Source organism: Phyllostomus hastatus, unplaced genomic scaffold (assembly GCF_019186645.2).
Source record: "Phyllostomus hastatus isolate PE091 unplaced genomic scaffold, TTU_PhHast_1.1 phas_scaffold_501, whole genome shotgun sequence".
In the NCBI taxonomy this organism is placed as follows: domain Eukaryota; kingdom Metazoa; phylum Chordata; class Mammalia; order Chiroptera; family Phyllostomidae; genus Phyllostomus; species Phyllostomus hastatus.
Window position 1 is genome coordinate 22,321,519 of NW_025334033.1, and position 21,785 is coordinate 22,343,303.

At 41.0% G+C, this 21,785-nt stretch overlaps 1 protein-coding gene across 4 annotated transcripts in view; it reads left to right on the top strand.

Annotated features, from left to right (window-relative positions):
• CGNL1 (cingulin like 1) overlaps positions 1–21,785 on the top strand; it is a 152,365-nt gene that overhangs the window by 44,227 nt on the left and 86,353 nt on the right. For 3 of the 4 annotated variants that reach the window (XM_045822905.1, XM_045822906.1, XM_045822907.1), the window contains 6 exons: positions 9,404–11,008; positions 11,803–11,897; positions 13,653–13,755; positions 17,208–17,309; positions 17,849–17,997; positions 19,139–19,274. In XM_045822905.1, the coding sequence (XP_045678861.1) occupies positions 9,419–11,008; positions 11,803–11,897; positions 13,653–13,755; positions 17,208–17,309; positions 17,849–17,997; positions 19,139–19,274 (2,175 nt within the window). In that variant the 5' untranslated portion in view covers positions 9,404–9,418. The remainder of the gene's footprint in view (positions 1–9,403; positions 11,009–11,802; positions 11,898–13,652; positions 13,756–17,207; positions 17,310–17,848; positions 17,998–19,138; positions 19,275–21,785) is intronic. The other variant, XM_045822908.1, reaches the window with a different exon arrangement.

The window sequence follows — 21,785 nt, forward strand, 5'->3', positions numbered from 1 at the left end:
ATGCACAGAAACCCTCATGCAGGGAGGCTGTACTGTGGGGGGACGAGGTACCTGTCTGACTGAGAATCAGTTGAAAAAGCTTAAAATGTGGTTGTTGAGGCAAACCTGGAGCACCTGTGCTGTGCTGCGTGGAGCCGACGGTGTGCTGGACTAGCTGAGCCTGGGAGAGAGCAGGGTTTTCACAGCCGAAGGGAGACAGTTTTTTTTTTTTTTTTTTACTGGCGGAGAAAAGTTGAAAGCAGGGGTCGACAGAAACTTCTCTTGCCAGTAACCTGTAAAATGTTCCCTTCCTCTTGGTGGCCTGAGAGAATTGTATACTGTCAACAGTGTGACTGTGAGCAGATGGCACACCCTGAGTTGGAAGAGTGTTTCAGTGTTCAGAGTTGACTGTAGTGTAATGAACGGCAAGACTGAGAAATCTGAGGTGACCACCGCTGGGTTTTAGGGGGTAATTTATTTCTTGGCCATTTTGGCTTCAGCTTGGGTGGGTTTGGGTGAGTACCATGATGCATGTCAATGATGGCAAACAGATTTTATTCTGTGTCTACACCAATTGATCAGCAGTGACTGCAAGGGTGAGGTATGGAGGAGGATTCTGATGCTAGATTTTGGCTTAGGGAGGAAATGCAGTGATAAAATAAGCTTGTATTGATATGTTTTGGGCTTAGGCTCCATATAGGAAACTGTGGCACAAATGTCATGAATCCGTTCCCTCTGGTTAAGACATTTTTCTGGGTTCCTGGGGACATGAAGACATTCATGTATTTGATCAACAACTGTTATTAAATTTCCACTCTGCCCACAGCACTGTACTTTAGACTCTTAGCCCTCTGGTTTCTTGATTAATTAACAAGCTATTTCAGGACACTGGTGGTTAATGCTGTTTGGTTAACCAGTGGGGCTTTTAGCCTCTGTCTCAGAAGTGTGTGAAGACATTTTATGATCAAAGTCAGCTTTCTTGTGGCCATAAATGCCAATTGAGTTTTTCATTATTTCCTGCTTTGTACTTAACAGACAATATGTCATTTGGTTTTCCTAAGCACTGTTTGAGGTCATCATTCATAACCTGACTTTTGAGATAGGAAAACAGTTAAAGAACTGGCCCGACTGGAGCAGAGTTAAATGATAGACGTGTGTATTGCCCCTGCACCTGGCTGTTGTGCCCCATTACTTGTCTCCAGAATTGCAGACTTCTACACCTCAGCTCTGCATTGGTGGGAGAACCTTCGGAAATCATCTCATGGTCAAGAGGGTGAAAAAGGATGAATGACATTTCCTAAACATTGTATGGACCTGAGTTCTATATTTTTTCAGATACCATGTAGAATATAAAATATCAATGACTGGATTTTAAAGTTAAAGTTGGGAATAGAATAACACCTTAAATTAAGTGGTGATACACATTCTAACCAGATAAAGAAAGAGGAGTGGGCTCATACCAGCAAAAGTGGAACAGACACTGATGTGGCAGGAAACCGCTGATGGGGATGGGAGGGGATGCTCTTCCAGGGGCGAGGTGGGGATCCCAGGAAAGCCGGCTTGGCGGCTGTGCTCTGATCTGAGTGTGGTCAGGTTAGCCTGGTGATCCCGATCTTCACGCCCCTAGCGGATTCCCCATGGTTTCTAACCCTAGTGTACAAGGAGATTTCCCACAGGCTTTTCTCTTCTCTTTGCCACCCCCCCTCCTTTTTTTTTTTTTACGAGTTGGGTTGGGGGAAAGCTGTAGAACTCAGTATTTTATTTTTTTCCCCCAAATAGAAAAGTTTTGATTGTCATATCCATGTAAAGAGATTCAAACCATATAGAACTGTGTAAAATAAACAGCAACTTGGCCGTTGTTTTCAAACCTCAAAGTTGATTTTCAAAATAATTTTTCCATGGAGTTCTGGAGGCTTGACTGTGTGTGAAGACATTTCCTTTGAAATATTAAAGGTTTGGTCACTTTCCTATGTTTGAACTATAGAAATGATAGGTAGGGAGGGAGATAGGTAGTTAGGAAGAAAGAGGAAGGAAGGAAGGAAAAGTAAAAAGAAAAGAAAAGAAAAGAAAAGAAAAGAAAAGAAAGGAAGGAAATATGGCTTCATTTAGATAAGTTGCCTCTTTCCGTCATGTTTGGGAATACATTAAAAAACTAGTATGCATTTTGCTAACCTTGGGTTCCTGCACTCTGATTTTTCACTTTTATTTAGCTGATATTCTTTTTTAAATTAAATTTATTGGGGTGCCATTGGTTAATAAGACCAGATAAGTTCAAGTCACAATTCTATAATACACCACCTGTGTATTGCATTGTGTGCCCAACCACCCAAATTTTAGTTTCCTCCCATCACTCAATATTTGAGTAGCTGAGGTTCTAATGTGGGTATTCCCACACAAACTTCAGGTCTTTCTGCAAGTCTTACAAGCAAGTCCTTTAGGAGTGAATATCTCATTAACTCTTTAGAGGTGTTATCTTGTGTGTATCATCCCACCTGCAGTGACTTTTTGTATTGTGGCTCCTTTCTTATTTCCTGCAATTAAGCTCAAGACTGCACGGAGGTTCATTAGCTCCCCATTTCTGCTTCAGACGCTCTTTTATTTATTTATTTAAAAATGATTTTATTTATTGATTTTCAGAGAGAGAGGGGCAGGGAGGGAGAAAAACATAAGTGTGCAAGAGAAATATCAGTTGGTTGGCTCTTGCATGCCCCCAACCGGGGACCCGGCCTGCAACCCAGGCATGTGCCCTGACTGGGATCAAACCGCAACCTTTGGGTTCACAGGTTGACACTTAATCCACTGAGCTACACCAGCCAGGGCTAGATGCTCTTTTAAATGAGGTTTGTGATAAACTAGAAGTATTCATTCCAAGCCAGCATGAATGGAGTCCCTCCCCTGTGCCAGGTGCCACGCTGGTGTTTGAGCCAGCCTGGCCTGGGTGGTGGGGACTGTTGTTTTCAGGAGGGAGAGCAAGCAAGCAAGGGAGGAAGGTTCCAATTGCCTGGGGGCATTTCCTAGTAGCCACAGGGGCCTTTGGAATTGCTGGTGAATATGCTTCCAGGTCTTGGAGATGCCACTGGGAATTAAAGTGGGTATGTAGCCCAGCATTGTGACTAATCTCCATGCTCAGCTGATCACATGTGATGGCCCAGAGAGAGGAACTCTCTCTATCTGGCGTATGTCCATAGTTCTTCCAAGTGCTAAGCTCTTTGTTCTAACCCACAAACACACTCATTGATCTCACTAACTAAAGCAATTATCATCATTTAGTGGTCTTTTCCAAAAGCATTATTTCCACTCCAAGAGACCCCTTTTATTTGCCAAGTGCCACAGTGTTAACATCCTGGCAATTGCTCAGCATGCACTGCCAAGTTATGTAAGCCCTCAGTTGGGCTTAGTCCCTGGCTGAGCAAGTGTGTCTGTGGAGCACGTAAAATCGTGAGGTGACCCCGTGTCTGAAAAATGGAGAACATCTGTCCTTAAATTCATTCATTAACTCAGTGTTTACACTGTGATTGGGAAGGAAATCCACGTTTCCAGTGCCCAGCTGAGAAATGTCACGCTGTGAAAATGTTGGATGAAGATTTCTTGTCAAGGAAATGTAAATTGTGGACATTTCATGAAATTCAAATATGCGGATTAATTTGCTAACAGGGAGCTAAGATTGCAATAAACCAAACGGGTCTTATTCAAAGATTGAAATGTAATTAGTGTTGACTGTAGTAGCAGCAACTCATGAAAAGGACTATAGAACCCTAGAAAAGAATTTTATTAATAAATAGTAGAAGAAATATTTTCATAGAAAAGTCAGAGCCAGCAGAAGAAGAGATTATTGGTGAGCAAAATGACCTCATTTAGTAAATATCATTTTTAAAAAATCACAGTGGATAAACTTGTTCGTACAGAAGCTCTTCTGTTAAAAAAGTTTTAAAAATAAACTTTAATGAATACAAACACTTCTGCAGAATAAAATATGCCTATGTAGCTTGGAAACAAGGGATTGGGGACATACCCAGTCCCCCTGGTTTGGGCCTGAAGCATTGCTTCATCAGTTTAAGGCACGTTAGCTGTTCTCATCCTCGTATTGAAGCATTTCACAAATATTATTAGCCTCAACAAGCTAGGTGATAGAGCTCTCCTTTTCAAAATCCCACTCAAAAGACAGTAAAAGAGTAAAAATTAAACCTACAAAGACAAAGAATGGCAATGGAGACTTAGCAGAAGAGAGCTCCAAAGCAAATGGAGGAGTGATAATTGAATTAGCAGAGTGATAGATACCTCAACCTAAAAGTGCTGCCAGTGTAGAAATGAAGTGATTTGCCTGCAGAACTGCTGATAGGCTCAGATGGGAGGCCCCAGTGACTGTGGAAGGCAGGGCGAGGGGCCAGCATCTAGTGAGTTAGGGCCATGAGAACTAGAACAAGGCTTCCTCTGCACCCTGGATATGTGGGTACCCACCTCCCCACCCCAGAGCAGACTGGAGGCCTATTATCTGGAAAAACTGAACTGGAATAATGTTGGGAGGGGTTGTGGGGGACTGAAAACAGGGGGCTGAATGAGAGCTGGGACCTCCATACTTGTCCCCTGCCCTGTTCCATTATGCCAGCAGCCAGGCCTGTGTAGCCCCCTGCTTTTCTTGACAAATAGAACAGCTCTAGAAAAAAAAAATGCCCCCAGATACTGAAATATATGGGTCCCTCAGTGGAAAGAACGCTTGGCACCTTTTTTCCTACATTACTTGAAGCTCACCGGTGAATAACATTTCCACACATAAAGAGCCTCCAATCTGCTTTTGGTACTTTGCTCTTAAATAGGATTAGGCAGCTAAGGAACTGAGTCATGTTAGGGAAGCCTCACCATGAAGGGCATGGACCAAAACAAAACAGAAAAGAGAACCTTGCAGAAAATAGAGATGGTGCAAGTAGCAGAGAAAATGTATTTTTTGGAAAAAGTTATGGTAATATTTGCAGAAAGTAAGAAACTATTTCATTTCTAAAATGGGAATAGCACTTATGAAAGAGGATAGAGAACAAGAAGGAGATAGTGGAAATAACAAATTAAATACTTAAAAAAACAAACTGTCGAGAATATATTTCTCCAAAAGTAGAACAAAAAAATAAAAAATGGAGTTGAGAAGTAGATGAGAAAGAAAGGCCAAAAATTGAAATTCAGTCTAAGAGATTTAACATTACTAATATAGTAGATGCAAAAAACAAAAACAAAATAAAATGGTTCTCTGAACATTATCATAGAAATGATATAAGAACATTTCATAGAACTCAAGACATGAGTTTTCAGATTGAAGGAATATATTAAGTGCCCATGTGTCATAAAATTGTTTAATTTTATAAAACCCACACTTGGGTACATCATTGTGAAATTTCAGAACATCAGGGGCAAATAAAATGTCCTGAAGCTTTCAGAGTAAAGTAATCAGGGCACACACAGAGGAAAGGCTATTAAAATGGCACTGGAGTTTTTTACAGCATTCCTGGAAGCTAAAAGATAATGCACTAATACTTTTAAAGATCTCAGGGAAAATTATTTCTAACCTAGATTCTAAATTCAGTTAGGTTATCAATCAAAAATAAACATAGATTAGAGACTTTTTTTTCAGACTACAAGGACTCAAAAATGTACTCCTTTGGAACTTTTCTTAAATATCAGGTGGAAGTATGCTCCATCAGACCAGTAGGGTAAAGTCAGAAAAAGGAAGACACAAAACTGGGAAACAATTCAGAAGAAGAGGAGGAGAACAAGCTGACCAGGGCGGGATGGTAGAGGGTTGCAGAAGGGTCACCAGGGGACAAGATTACCAAATTATCTGCTGCTTTGATCATCTGGAAATTAACACCAGTAAGTAACAGTGGTGATGCAGCAGATAAAAGGATTTAAGGATAGTTACATAGAAAACAACACAAGTCAAAATAGCAATCAATTATTAACCCTAGAAAAGTTAAAGTTTTATAAGAAACAATAGGTGACCAGAGTCTACAGTTTGGCTCTTTGGTGAACAATATGTAGTCATGATAATATAAAACAATTGGCCCTTGATTTTATTATTGGGAAGCTAGCAGAATGAGAAATTCACATGTATGCTGTGTCGTTTACCATATATAAAACTAGTAAATTAAGAAATAAGCATATTACCTAGCAACATGGAGGTAAATACTAGAAGAAACAGCTATTATTTGAAATCGGTTTCCTCTACGAAATGTGATTGGGATGAAGGGAGGGAAGGTGGAGAGTACAGGTTGGCATTATATTTTGTTTTACTTTGATTAAAAATGTTAGTATAACTGATGAAAATGGAAATGGGCAATGAAATGACTGGAACCTGTGAAATAATGATGAATTTTGCAGATGAATGTACCTCTCCAAGTGGTTTCTGTCTGTAAAATAGGTGATGACGTCTAACGTGTTTTACATCTAAAAGGCTAGTCACCAAGCAAAACTGACAGCATCATGTCAGTAGTAGGAGACAAATGTCTCCTTGGGTCTTCAGGGAGACAAAATTAGTAAGGGTGCGCCATAGCTGAATCAAGTAATTGGAAGGTTGTTCTAATGGATGCATTTTGAATGTCATGCCTTAAAAAAGGGACTACAACCAGCACTCATTGGACATTGACAAAAATAACCCATGTGTTTGCCCACAAAGGGAACTTTAATACATTTAAAAAGGGAGAAGTAATAGACTTCTTTTTCTGACTATAATGCAAGTAGAAATGTACAACATGTAGAAATAGAGACCCTCCAAACCAAAACAACACAATAACAAACATGTTGGATATGGAAAACTTTCTCAAAAACAACTCTTGTGTCAAAGAAGAAATCAAAACCACAATCCATCTAGAAAGTAGTAATAGAAACATTCCTGTGGTGGAAAGCTGCCTTCTCAATGTTTGTTCTCTTCTCTCTTTTTACTAACAGAACGGTGATTTTGTTGAGCATGGCACCGACCAGCTAAAAGCCCTATTTCACAGCCCTCCTTTCAGTCAGTGGGGCTGAGCAGTGGCCATATGATTAACTTCTCACCAATAAGATGCAAGGGATGATCAGTGGGCAGGGCTTCCAAGAAAGCTCCTTAAAAGAGGTTGACTCAGCTGTCTAATAAGTCTTTGGCATATGTGATTCTGGATCAGCCATCTTATAATCATAAGGTATCTAACAGGCACTAAAGGTAGGTGAGTGGAAAGATAAAAAGAGGCGTTCCTCAAAAATAGCCTGGAATCCATTCATTCCAGTCTGGACTTCCTACCTCTGGAGGGAAAAACACTTCTCTCTCCTATATTTTTTATCCTTACTCAAGGACATTTTTTCATTGCTTTTGAGAGAGAGGAAAAAGGAGAGAGGGAGAGAGAGAGAGAGAAACCAATGGGAGAGAGAAACATTGATTGGTTGCCTCCCATACACACCCCAAGGAGGAACTGAATTGCAGTCTAGGTATGTGCCCTGATTGGGGATTGAACCTGCAACCTTTTGGTTTATGGGATGACATTCCAATCACCTGAGCCACACTAACTAGGGCAAAAATCCTAACTCTTTTGAGTCTCTTTGTTAATAGGAACCAACAAAATTCCTAACCAACACAGTCACATATCGCAATTTGTGGAATATAATTAAAAATGAAAATAAACAAATGAAGCATGCAAATAAAGAAATTGGAAACAAAAACAACAAAATAAAGGAAGGCAGAAAGAAATAACAATGCTTAAACTAGGCCCTGGCTGATGTAGCTCAGTGGGTTGAGTGCGGGCTACGAACCAAAGCATGGCAGGTTCAATTCCTAGTCAGGGCACATGCCTAGGTTGTGGGCTAGCTCCCCAGTGGGGGCCACATGAGAGGCAACCACACATTGTTGTTTCTCTCTCTCTCTTTCTCCCTCCCTTACCATATGTAAAAATAAATAAAATATTTTTAAAAATAATGTTCAAACTAGAACTCAGTAAATTAGAATATGAAAAAAAAAAAATAAAGAAAGGATAAATCTGACCTGGCCGGCGTGGCTCGGTTGGTTGGGTGTTGTCCTATGAAGTAAAGCATTGCCAGTTCATTTCCCAGTCAGGGCACGGGCCTGGGTTGCGGGCCTGGTCCCAGGTTGTGGTGTGTGGGAGAGGCAACCGATCAATGTTTTTCTCCCATTTCGATGTTTCTCACTCTTTCTTTCTCCCTGCTTTCCCCTCTCTCTAAATAAATAAAACAAAATCTAAAAAAAAAAAAAGAAGAAGAAGAAAAGAAAGGATAAATCTAAGAGCTAGTTCTTTAGGGGGAACAACAATTTAAAAAACATAGACATATATTTTACCTGTGAAATCAAGAAGTTGGTGAAGAAAACACAAACAGAACTAGGTCATGAGAAATAGACACAGAGATGAAGTGTTTACACTTTGCAAAACTATGTAAATCAATTTGAGAATGTGGATCAAATAGATGGTTTTCTTGGAAAATATGCTATCAGATTGATTTCAGTATAGAAAGAAACTCAAAACGTCTGCTAGCAGTGAAAGAAATGAGACAGCTGTGATCTGTGACTAGTTCTTACTGCTCTTACTGCTCTTACTGCTGTTTGAGCTTTCTGGTGCGATGAAAGTGAATTTCTGGTGAGAGAACTGCCAAGCGTGGCACGGGCTGATGATCTGTGTGCGGTCCTGACAAGCCTGGCCACACACCAGAAGGGTAAAGGCAGTGATTCTTGGCGTTAGGACCCATCACAAAATAAAGAGCTTTGAGCCTTCAGTTTTACATAACGTATTTAAGATCAATATGTTATTTGATCTTTTTTAGTAAGAAAATGTGATTGAAAATTGTTTTTAGTCATTATCACTCACTGTCGGTCTCACAAACAACTGCTTCCTTTAAGTAAAAATATTTTGAACAGTATATCCAAACAAATAGTGATGAAGATTGCAAAGCAGTATGATGCATAAAAAAGATTGAGAGGGTTGTTTTGATAGAAAAACTAATGGTATAGGAAGAAAGAAAAGTGGTGAGCGTCAAAACACCATAGCTCTTAGTTGACTTCATGGAAAACTACTCTTTCTCAAATGCTGGTAACTGGAATTTCCCTATTGGTTAAACATAAATAGCATAAAGTATGTGGAAAACAGTTAAGGATAAAAATGAAGCAAACAGAACAGCCCATCAGCTAGAAACAGAATCATGAGGTTATGCCAAGGGCTTCAGATCATTATACCAGTCATCTACCCTTGGGCCAGGGTTCAGGCCTGGTGTTGATAAACACCATGGTCTCTGAGCCCAGGAGCATCCAGAAAGGCCTGCTTGGACAAGCATTTGGTTCTGAAGTTTCCTTGCTGCTTAAAGTGTTTTGTTTTCTTTGAACTTTGGCATTTCCGCACATAATCTTCATTTAAACAGATGTGATTCTAACTTAATGTCCTCTTTTTGTCCCATCTCTCCCCGGTAGTGGGAACGGTGAAGCATGGAGCTGTATTTTGGTGAATATCAGCACGTGCAGCAGGAATACGGTGTCCATCTGAGACTCGCAAGTGACGAAACCAAAAAATCCAGGAATTCCCAGCCCTCTAAGGCCGGCTCCTATGGTGTCAGTATTCGGGTACAGGGAATCGATGGCCACCCCTACATAGTCCTGAATAATACAGAGCGCTGTGTGCCAGGTACATCTTTTTCTGAAAATGGGCCCTCATTTCCATCTCCAGTGATTAATAACCTGCCTGTGCATCCCAGCAATGGGGCTGGGCTAGAGGAGCACAATGCAGAAGAGTTGCAGCTTCCAGAAAACCCGTATGCCCAACCCACCTCAGTAAGGGCCCTGAAACAGCCCTCTCTCTTTGAGGGCAAGAATGGGGTTGTAGAGTGCAAAGAGGGGCCCATGAAGCCATCCCACGTACTGAACTTTCAGAGGCACCCAGAGCTTTTGCAACCCTATGACCCCGAGAAGAATGAGTTGAATGTACAAAATCACCAACCGCCTGAGAGTAATTGGCCAAAATCCTTAACAGACGAAGGTATCAACAATAAGAAGAGTTGGACTTGCTTTCCCAAACATAGCAGTTCCCAGCCTACCAGCCCTCCTTTGGGAGACCCGGCCAAATCCAACGTGACAGCCATTCGTTTATGCAGCTCGGTGGTCATAGATGACCCCAAGAAGCAGACCTCAGTGTGTGTGAATGTGCAGAGCTGCACCAAGGAGGGGCTGGCAGAGGAGGCCCTTTCCGCTAGTGGGAGGCCCCTACCTGCCCATGGCCCAGATGCCCACTCTGAAAACAAGAAAACCAGGCCAGATGTGCTTCCCTTCCGGCGACAAGATTCAGCCGGTGCCATCCTGGATGGAGCTCGGTCTCGGTCTCGGAGATCCTCCTCGTCGTCGACAACGCCCACGTCGGCCAACTCCTTGTACAGATTTTTGCTTGATGATCAAGAATGTGCCATCCATGCTGACAATGTGAATCGTCACGAAAACAGAAGGTATATCCCCTTCTTGCCCGGGACTGGGCGAGATATTGATACGGGATCAATTCCTGGTGTGGATCAATTAATTGAAAAATTTGACCAAAAACCTGGCCTGCAGAGAAGGGGAAGGTCTGGGAGGCGAAACAGAATCCATCCAGATGACAGAAAGAGGTCCAGAAGCGTGGATAGTGCCTTTCCTTTTGGTCTCCAAGGGAACTCGGAGTACCTAAATGAATTTAGCAGGAACTTGGGCAAGTCCAGCGAACACCTCCTGCGCCCCTCACAGGTGTGGCAGCGGCCGCCAGCCCAGGAGCACCGTGGGAAACAGAGCATGGGCCGTGCTTCCACCAAGCTTCAGGGAGCCCACCCCAGACCTCCCCAGCAGAGCAAAGAGGGGAAAGTTCTAGAAAGCAAAGGTGGTCAGGAAAGTACGACCGTCGCACATGCATCCTCCCTCCCAGCACAGAATAAGAAGGAGGAGGAAATCAAAACGGCCACTGCCACACTGATGTTACAGAATCGGGGGCTAGCAACTTCACCTGACTCTGGTGCCAAGAAGATTTCTGTGAAGACATTTACTCCCACCTCAAATACTCAGGTAATGCTCTTGTGAGGTTCCCAACCTCCCCTCCCCTCCCCCTCTTCTAAATGCTGCAGTCTCATGCTGCAGGAAGCTATAGAAATACCTATCCTCCATCTGGAATATGTGGTTGCACATCCGATTTTTTACCAGAGTGTTTCCTACAGATATGTTCTGCTGCCAATTGTATGGTTTTCTAAGATAATTCAAGTACAACTAGATTTCCACTGGGGGCTTGTCTGTAAAGGAACTTGTCAAACACTATAGAGAAGTTTGACTTTTCTGTTTGTATAGGTGTGAAGTCAGGAAGTACATGGAGTTTGTTTCTATGCAGAGGTCAGGGCTTAGGTTTGTGTATGAATTTTCCTCATGAGGAACTTGAGTGGCTGGGTTAATTCCTGGCCTGAGAAATTAGGTTAACCCTAATTTAAGGTTAACTCTAAAGTGATGGAATTTATTTAAGTGGTATATTTAGTGTCTTGGTAGACACAATAAAAAATTAATGATAATGATAAAAATGATAATAAGGTTATAAGTGTCAGGCACTGTTTGTTGTGTATTATAGGATGGCACCAACCCTGCGAAGGTAGGTCCTATTAACCTCCATTTACAAGTGAGAAAATTGGGGTGAGGAAAAGTTAAGTAACTTGCCCAAGGATACCAAGCTACTTACTCACTAAGTGGTGGAGCCAGTTGGAGGATCCTTACCTCAGGAATCATTTTTGGGAAGTAGGAATGAGTCTGGAAGCTTCTGCTTCAGGGTTTTGCCTTCTTCCTGGAAACACCATCTAATAACAGACACTCTGTTCCAGGCCACACCAGATCTGTTAAAGGGCCAGCAAGAGCTCACTCAACAAACCAACGAGGAGACGGCCAAGCAGATACTTTACAATTACCTCAAAGAAGGGTTAGTACATTGCCCTGAAGGAGCAAAATACTGTCATTTCTTGTGGGGCTGTTAATTTCCTCTCCTGAGACCTTGTGTTTTGCCCTCCCTTGGGGCCCTCTGTGAGCTGTTTGAGGGTTAAGATTCGATGGCTGGAGTTTTCACAGAAACATTTAAATCTTGGGTGGTGGGGAGGGAAGGGCAGGGGAGGGGAGTGTAAGGAAGGACGCCATACTTTAAAAATTATAAATATATTTTTTACATGACTGAACTGAATTTGTCACTGAAACCAAATTCAAAGATAGAAGAATGTCTGTTATTCAGGTGTGGATTGATTTGCTGTCACCTTCCTGGTGCCTTCCGCCGTGCGCACCATAGCACTCTGTCGTCCCTTATGAGAAGTTAGCAGTAAAAACACCTCCTTTCCTCCCCAGAGTTAACATTGGCCAGGAGCCCCTGCTTCCATTATTTTTAAAGCATGTATGAGTCATTTAAAAGCAGCGCTTTCCACGTACTTATCTTGGAGGTTGAGTTTGCATAATCTGGTTTTCAGTCCTTACTTAGATAATAATTGTGCTGGAATTCTAGGTCAGGAATCTGAAGTTTCTGTTTCAGTTCTCTCATCAGATGTGATTAAAAAGAAAAAAAGCTTTACAACCTGACATGACTGAAAGTCACATGGCAAATACTCATTGGTTATCAAAACACTTCATATTTTTGTATTGAGCCTTACAATTATTTGTCAGTGATATAGAGCTGACAAAATAGTCAGGTTCAAAATATAAGATACGGCTCCTTTTGAGAAAAAGAAGGAACCAGAGAGATTCTTCTGTTCTTCTAGCCAAGAACTAGTTATTAGTATCTCTCTGTGAAGGGCTTTACTTAAGGTTAAGGCAGGAAAACTTTTGATTTTTAAAATTCTCTAAATTCTTTTATATTTTGGTTCATGATTTGAGAGACTGGTGAGACAGACTTTAGTGGAGGCACTTATTGAAAGAAACGTATTTAAAAAAATTTCCCCCTAATTGTCAGGTATGTGTGATAGAAGGTGTGGTTGAAGTTAATAAGGCTTTAGCCAATCATTCACTACCTGTCAAAGTCTAGACAAAGGGCTGCTGTGTTGACAGTCTTAGCTTGGGGGATTTATTTTCTTAGACACAGGCTAAACAGGTTAAGATCACTGCAGATCGCTCTTAAGTGTAAGGTTGAAAAGTAAGAATGTACGCATGTGTGAGACACACAGAGGAGAAATCCCTTGTTGCAATGGATATAATTAATTTGAATCAAAAACAAGTTATTAAATTTTCCCTGAATGTTTCCTCCAAGCTTATTTAGAATGTTGTTGTGTCTCTTTCACATGTTTGAAAGTGGAACCCCTGTCTCAAACTGAGTAGTAGTATGAGACAATATATGGGATGAAAAAATACACTATCCATTCTGCTCTCCACTGATTTTGTAATTTTTTGTAAAAAAAAAAATCATGCCTCAGCAATTTGTCTTCTATGAGGGCTTGTTTGTGGGTCATGGCACATAAATTATTAGATCTTATTTATTTATTTTTAGAGAGAGGGGAAGGGACGGAGAAAGAGAGGGAGAGAAACATTGATACACAAGAGAAACACTAATCAGCTGCCTCTTGCACACCCCCGACGGGGTACCTGACCTATGACCTAGGCATGTTCCCTGACCAGGAACTGAACCAGCAACCTTTCAGTTTGTGGGTTGACACCCGACCCGCTGAGCCACACCAGTCAGGCTCTTTTGCCTCTTTTTCAGAAGCACCGATAATGATGATGCTACTAAAAGGAAAGTCAACCTGGTCTTTGAGAAAATTCAGACTTTAAAGTCTCGAGCAGCAAGCACACAAGGAAATAATCAAGTAAGTTGAAGTTTTGTATCTTGCAGAGGGCATTCCTTCAACATGGAACGTGGCAAACAAACTGCTGTGTCTTCGGCCTGTGTAGCTGGTTATACCACCAAGTGGGAAGCTTCCCGAGTAGTGAGCAGTGCCTGAGATGGAAGATCAGGTTTTAAATGTTATAAATTTGTGCTGTGTCTTTTTTTTAGAAAGGTTTTAAAATAATTTTATTTAAAAACATAATAGAATGAAACAGATTTAGAAAGAGAAAATAAAAATAGAAAGAATGAAGCAAAGTAATGAATTTGTCTAGTATTATTATAGGCAAATTCAGAAGGTAAGTGAATGGGCTTGGACCCAAGGGCTGGAACTTCAGGGAATAAGAAATAAGAGAATAAAATCAAGAGATTAAGAAATAGAGACAGATGAAGCCAACCAGCATTGGTGGAAGGGACAGGAAAGAGTAGAATAGTGCCAGTTTAAAAAAAACAACTGCCTGTTTAATTGATTGCACCAAATACTTGGGACTTGGAGATTTTTTGTTGTTGTTAAAAAAGGATTCCTCTCATAGTCAATGAACATCTACTATATGTTAGACACACCTTGTGCCCTGAAAGGAAGATGCATTTAAGGGAGATGACTAAATACTTGTTCCTCATTTCTACACTGCCTTGAACTGGGGCCCATTTCTTGCTTGTGCGTCATTACTTTCTCCTCTTAGGAGTGCCAGGGGAATACTGAGCAGGAAAGATACCCAGAGGCAGGAAATAGGAGGTTTGTCTATAGCTTCTTTTCAACTGTGGGAGAATGTATAGGGGACACTTTTAGACATCGACTGCCTTCTTTTCTCTACTGCTCAGTATTCCCCTAGCACTCAGCTGCCTGTGACTGCTGCTCTGGCATCAAATAGAACTCTAGTGGCATCAAATCAAACTATATATATATATATTTTAATGTGTATATTTATGTGTATATATGTGTGTACATATACATATAAACATACATACATACAGGGGTGGATAAAAGTAGGTTTATAGTTGTTTGTATGGAAAATACAACAATTATGCCCTGGCTGGTGTGGCTCAGTGGATCGAGTGCCAGCCTGCAAACCAAAGGGTCGCTGGTTTGATTCCCAGTCAGGGAACATGCCTGGGTTGCGGGCCAGGTCCCCAGGAGGGGGTGTGTGAGAGGCAATCACACATTGATGTTTCTCTCCCACTTTTTCTCCCTCCCTTCCCTTCTGTCTAAAAATAAATAAATCAAATCTTTAGAAAAAGGAAAATACAATTATTAATAAATAATAATATAAGAATAAACTGTGCCACATACAACTATAAACTTACCTTTGCCCACCGCTGTGTATCATAGTTATTGATACATATATTAACTATTGCCAGTGGGGAATCTTTAGATTATACACTTTGCTGTAGGAGTTCTACATAGTTCTTAAAATTAGTTAAGAATTTTTTTTTTTTGCTAAAACTCTTAAATCCAAATTACTACTCTGATTCTTGCTTTTCATTATCTGCATATTCTTAGTGAGAACACATTCTTTGTTTGTTTGTTTGCTTGTTTTTTACATCTTTTGATTTTGATTGTGGGTTACAGACTAGGGGTATCCAGCCCAAGCTGGGGAAGTCAGGTTAGCCCTTCTGGAGTCAGTGACATTCTCTGGGAGAAGGGAATGCAGGGTTGTAGGTGGAGGGAATGGCACAAATAAAATGTAAAGGGGCATGTGCTAGCCATACGTAGGGAATGGAGGAAATTTTGTGTAGCGGGGGCAGAGAGTATGTGGGACAAAGCACCAGGTAGGAAGGACCTCAGAAGTCGCATCAGAAGTTTCCATTTCAGGTTGAAGGTGATGGGCTACATTGATGAACTTTTTTTTTAAGATTTTATTTATTTATTTTTAGGGAGGAGGGGAGGGAGAGAGGGAAAGAAACATCAATGTGTGGTTGCCTCTCATGCACCACCTACTGGGGACCTCGCCTGCAACCTGTGCCCTGACTGGGAATTGAACCAGTGACCCTTTGGTTCTCAGACCGGTGCTCAGTCCACTGAGGTACACCAGCTGGGGCCCATGGATGGACTTTAAACAGGAATGGATAGCGTCATATTCATTAAAATTCATCCCTTTTGTGGGTTTTTGAGAGAGGTAAGACTAGGAGAAGGGAGACCATTTAAGAAGCACTGCTGAATCAAGGGAGCGATGATGAGGAAACGAACTAAGGCTCTTAGATCTCTGGTTCCGATCACAGGGTAGTGACTGTCCCATTGCCCATATTTTTCTACTCCCATTGTCTCCCTCTTATTTTCTGAATCTGATTATTTGCTGGCAGGCTTTGGAGTTTGGTCTTTTGGGTGTCAGTTAAGTGATTCCCTGAGAGAGAATGTAAGAACCCTCTCCCATGTGGACTGAGACCACATTGGAAAACAGCAAAGCAGGCAGAGTTTTTGTTTGGGAAAGAGCAGTGTGTAAGTTCCTCATGGGATGCATTTAGATTTCTAAAATGGATTGTTCTTATTTTATCTGAGAGAATGGGAAGTCCAGTGTTTTTGTTGACTGTGTAGTGGGGGTGGGGGGGTTCTGGATAACTTCACAGGAGGAGATGAGGAAATGCCGCATTCCAAGTTCATCACGTACAGCTCACTCCTGGGTTCAGGCGCATGAGGGCTAAGTCACTGCCTTTTCTAGTTTGTATTCCTGCTTTTATTCCCCCTTCCCTATTTGTAGTTTTCTAACCACCGTATTGTAGGATTTTAGCCAAATCCTTTTGAGAACATCATCCTATTATTACATCCATGGATGTAATTTTTTAATTTTTTTGTTGTTTAATTATAGTTGTCTCCATTTTCCCCCTTACTCTCCCCCCCTCCCTCCCATATTCAATCCTTCCCCCCCCCCATTGTTCTTGTCCATGGATCCTCTATACATATTCCTTGACTTGACCTTTCCCCTTCAGAAGAAAGCCAATTTAGCCAAATATATTTATTTACTATTTGCATATAGGCATATGCAGAGAATGAGGGATAAAAATCTTGTTGGTGGTTATGGAGCAGTAATTCCCAATCTAGTGAAAATTCCCTAATTGACTTTTATACAAAGGGCCTTGGGAACACAGAGACATGGGCTTTGGGTATTACTTTATGCAGTAGAGGAATTTTCACAAATATTTATTTTGATCTTTTTACATTGTTTTATTGGGGTATAACTTACAGTAAATTCACAAATCTTACCTGCATAGTTTGTTGATCTTTTTTGGGTCTGTGTCTATGCAAACACCACGCAGGTCGAGATGCAGGCCACTTCCACCACTCCCGAAGGTTTCCTCACTCCCCTTGTCTGTTGGGGTCTGCACTGGAACTGAGTCTTAAGATTTTTTGTGTTACTGCTCTGATTATATTTTGAGGGAAAGAATTAAAATGAAGTGCCTTGAACATTTAAATTAGTGTATCTTTGCAATTAATTGTAGGCTTCTAATTCTTCATCTGAAGTGAAAGATCTGTTGGAACAGAAAAACAAGTTGACTATCGAAGTGGCTGAACTTCAGAAACAGCTTCAACTAGAAGTCAAGGTATCTGATTTTTCCTTTTCTCCCCCCGTCTTGATTGATAAAGAGTATTTTAAGTGCCTTGGGATGCTCAAGTGAATTGAACGGCAATGTTTTCCCCTGAAAGAAACGTTCCTCTCATCACTAAAGTAAATTACTATACATGGGCTCTTACTGTCCAAATAACTTTTTTTTAAAGTAACCAAAGCATATAGAGACTGTTTGCTTTGACAGAGTGAAAGAAAACACTTTTTGATCAGACAGGCCAATAGGAAACTGAATGCATACAAAATATCAGAACTAAGTAATCAAAATAGAATGAGGTTCAGCTGTGGTTGAGTTTCTCTTTTAGAAGTATTACAACACATTTAATATTGAATATTCTTTCTAGTTATAAACTCTTACACCTTAATTATGTAGTTCAATTTGTAATTAATAATGCAATTAATAATTAAAAATATAAGTGCAAAGACATGGAGCCCATCAGAGTTTGGAAATAGGCTTCTGTGGGATGACATTAATGTATAGCGGCAGTACTTTAAAATCACATGTATTCCTACTAGAATCAACAGAACCTCAAAGAAGAGAGAGAAAGAATGAAAGCAAACTTAGAGGCGCTCCAGAGCCAGCATGACAAGAAGGCGGAAGAGAACTCCGTGCTGCAGCGGCGCCTAGAAGAAAGTGAAGGGGAGCTCCGGAAAAACCTGGAGGAGTAAGTTCTGGGCCTAGAGCCTGTGTCCTTCCGATGCAGGCAGAGCTTTTTAGTCCATTTAGTACTACCTGGTCTTCCAAATATCTGAAGCGGCTGCTGACTCTTCCTATTCTCCTTGGTAAGCAGAAAGGTTATAATTTTAAAATTCTTTGTACACCTTAAAGGATGTCTTGTAAGCTTTCAGCCCTTCATGTAGACCTCATAGTGCATAAGAGAGAAGTAAGGGACACTGAGTGGCGATATCTGAGGAGTGGGATTTCAAGGAGCCTGAGCCCAGCCTCCGCAAAGCCCGTGTCACGAGACCACCATAATCTCCCGGTTTGTGAATTTTATCCTGGATGGCGTTGGTCTCTGCGACCTGTGCTTATGCTTCTATTGAGTCTGCAGAGATGGAAAGTCAAGCCCAAGGTGGCTCTGTCATTGTTGCATTAAAATCTGTACAAAAAAAAAAAAAAAGATCTGAAGCTGAGGTCTGAAAAGGTAACGTGCTATGAGGCCCAGTGGACATGATGGGACATTTAAGTGAAGGTTCAAGCAGGAGTGAGCTCTGGAGGGAAATTCAAGAAAAATGGCATGTTATATTTATAATAAAAGCATTTAATGCTGTGGCTATTTTGTTGGTGTGGTTTTTGCTTTTAAAACATTCTTAGAAGTTAATTTTAGAAAAGAGGTTGGTAAGAACAAAATCAGTAAATTTAGGGTGTAGCAAAGGCTTTATAAAATAAAAAGGTAGAATTAGTTGTGAATTTGATTTAGAGCAGAGGTTAGCAAACTGTTGTCAGATAGCAAATACTTTATGGTTTATGGGCCCATATGGTCTTTGTTGGAATCACTTAATTCTGCCATTGTATTGTTCAAGTGACCGCAAGCAATACATAAATGAATGAGCATGGCTGTATTCCAATAAAACTTTATTTACAAAAGTAGTCAGTAGGCCAGACTGGCCCATAAGCCATAATTTACTGACTTCTGATCTCTAGTACTAGGGCAGGGCGGGGGGGAAGCAGAGAATGGGAAATAGAGAATGGGGTATCCTTGGGGCTTTAGATGTCTCTGTTTGAGCATCTGAAGGTCTGAAGTCAGACTGAGTGAGAATAGCAGAGCCCAGGACAGTGTGCCTGATGGACTCCTTTCCTGTCAGGCTGTTCCAGGTGAAGATGGAACGGGAACAGCACCAGACTGAGATCAGAGATCTCCAGGACCAGCTCTCAGAAATGCACGATGAACTGGACAGTGCTAAACGATCCGAGGACAGAGAGAAGGGGGCTCTCATTGAGGTAAGAAACTGTGGTGTCGGGGGACTAGACAGGCGCATCTGCCTGAGGATGAGCTGGTGGAGGTGGGGTGGGGACTGAGAGCTCTGAGCCACCCTCTGTTCGGTGCCCCAGCTCCACCTGTGCCTGTGGTTAGATTCTGTAAGAGCATCGTCTATGATAGTTTTTAAATGTTATCCTAAGACTTTCAACCATATAGAAAGGTAGAAAGCGTCCTTCATTAACTTCCATAGAGCCCCAACCCAGATACAACAGTTGTCAACATTTTGTGATATTAACACACTTATTCATCTCTCCATCCATTCTTCTGTTTTTTCATGCATCCATTTATTTCTCTTTGCTTAACTGTTTCAAAACAAATTACAGATAACATGCCTTACTCCTAAATTCATAAGCATACATCTTTGAAAAATTGGGGAATTTTCTTACAACTACAATACTATCATCACATTTGAAAATTTTAATAATTCCTGTACATGTATAAAATATAACAAGAATTCTAATACCTGGGCTCTTATTCAGAATTTTCCAGTTGTCCCCAAGTATGTTTTATGGTTGTGCTCCCCCTACCTCCCAGCCGGGATCCAATCAACAGTCTCACATTGCGCTCACTCTTGTCTGAGTTTTCACTTATCTCGGTGCAGCCCTCTCCCCCATTCCCCACTCTCTGCTCTCTTTCCTCAACCCATCGATCTTCTGAAGAGACTGATTATTTCCTCATGGCGTTCATCCCTTGTGTTTTAGTAAATTTGTATTTAGATCTCTACACCAATAGATTTAGGTTAAACTTTGGGCAAAAATACTTTGTAAGTGATGCTATTTATGGAAAATCATTGAAAAGACATTAATGTCCATATAGCACTTATCACAGTTTAAATTTTTGTTTGTTTAATGCCCCACAACTGTAAGCTCCAGGAGGGCAGGGTTGCTTGTGATTGGCTTGGTATTTTATCCCCAGCAGCCATCCCAGTGCTTGGGGCATATAGCACTGAGTAAATATTTGGTGGGTGGGTGGCTGGACGGATGCATTATGGCTAAGTGAATGAATGAATGAATTTATTTGCTATGTACATAGGCCGCCCATCAAGCCTTTGCCTATATTAGTATGTCTCCTATTAAATATTTACTCTTATCAATCTGTGAGTCAATAGATAAGGTTAATTCGTTCTTCTGCTTAGCATTTGTTAGTTATTATGGGGTTTTACAAAGACAATTATTATTTTTTCCCTGAATTAGGTTACCATCCTGTTGAGTTGTTAGATACATGCATATAAAATGATTAGAGAGCAAGAACAGGTTTTGAACATCTACACTTTTTTGTTGGAAATGAATCTAACTGAGGGTCATAAGAACACAGAAGTTTTATCTCTGTGCCCTTTTAGATGGTTTGATATTTGCTCTAATATTATCATCACCTATATTTTTGGCATGGTTTTGAAATTTATTTTCTTAATAAACATCAGTTTATAGGACTAGCCTGAAAAATTAGTGATACACAATTTAGAACAAAGCAAAAAAAATCAAATGAGAGGTACCTTGTTGGTATTCAGCGTTTACTTTCTATTGCTTTCCTCCTGCGTGCTCGAGTCTTTTCTTTGTCCCTTTCTTGGGGTTAAAAGCTGCTGGCTCCTAAGTCCCTAAAGTTCCTCGTTCAGTTTCTGCTGTCACTTGTTTTCTCACCCCCTTTCTTGTTTAGTATTGAAGTAATTCCCCAGGAAGGATTTAGTTCCTGCCTTTTAGAACTTAGCCTCTCTCTTCCCCACGACTTGGCAATGTGGTCACACTGCACAGGAGGTGGGAATTTGTTTTTTTGTTTTCTTTTGTTTTTTACGTGGCTAGTAGAGGGGAATCATTTCTCTTCTCCACACAGGACCATCTATCTCTCTGTCTCTGTTTAGACCGTTTTTCCTGAGAAGGCATTTGGCCTGTTTCTTACCACCTGGTATTTCCCTCTTTATCCAAGGATTTGTTAAAAACCACCACATTCATGGTGTTATGCTGCTTCTCATGGCTCTGCCTTCTTCTCAGAGCTCAGAATTACAAAGTATATTAGAATGCAGCTCTGAGAATGTGTGTATTTATCACTGAAATACTATTAAAACCACAAAATAAAATTTTAAAATGAGGGGTGGATGGGTAGAAAAACATTTATTTTCCTAACAGCTTAACAATGATTGTTTGTAAAGATTTTATTTATTTATTTTTAGACAGTGGGTATGGGAGGAAGAGAGGAAGAGGAACATCAGTGTGTGGTTGCCTCTTGCTCGCCCCCCCCACTGGGGACCTGGCCAGCAACACAGGCATGCACCCTGACTGGGAATCAAATTGGCAACCCTTTGGTTCGCAGGCCGGCACTCAGTCCACTGAGTAACACCAGCCAGGGCAACAACTATGTTTGTTTCTCCATTTTCTGTTTGCCTCCATACCCTTTGAGGGGCTTCATCTCCCTGTCCATAATGTAGGGACAAGTACAATGTTCCTACAGTTTTGATCTCTGTTTTTAAAAGTTAATGT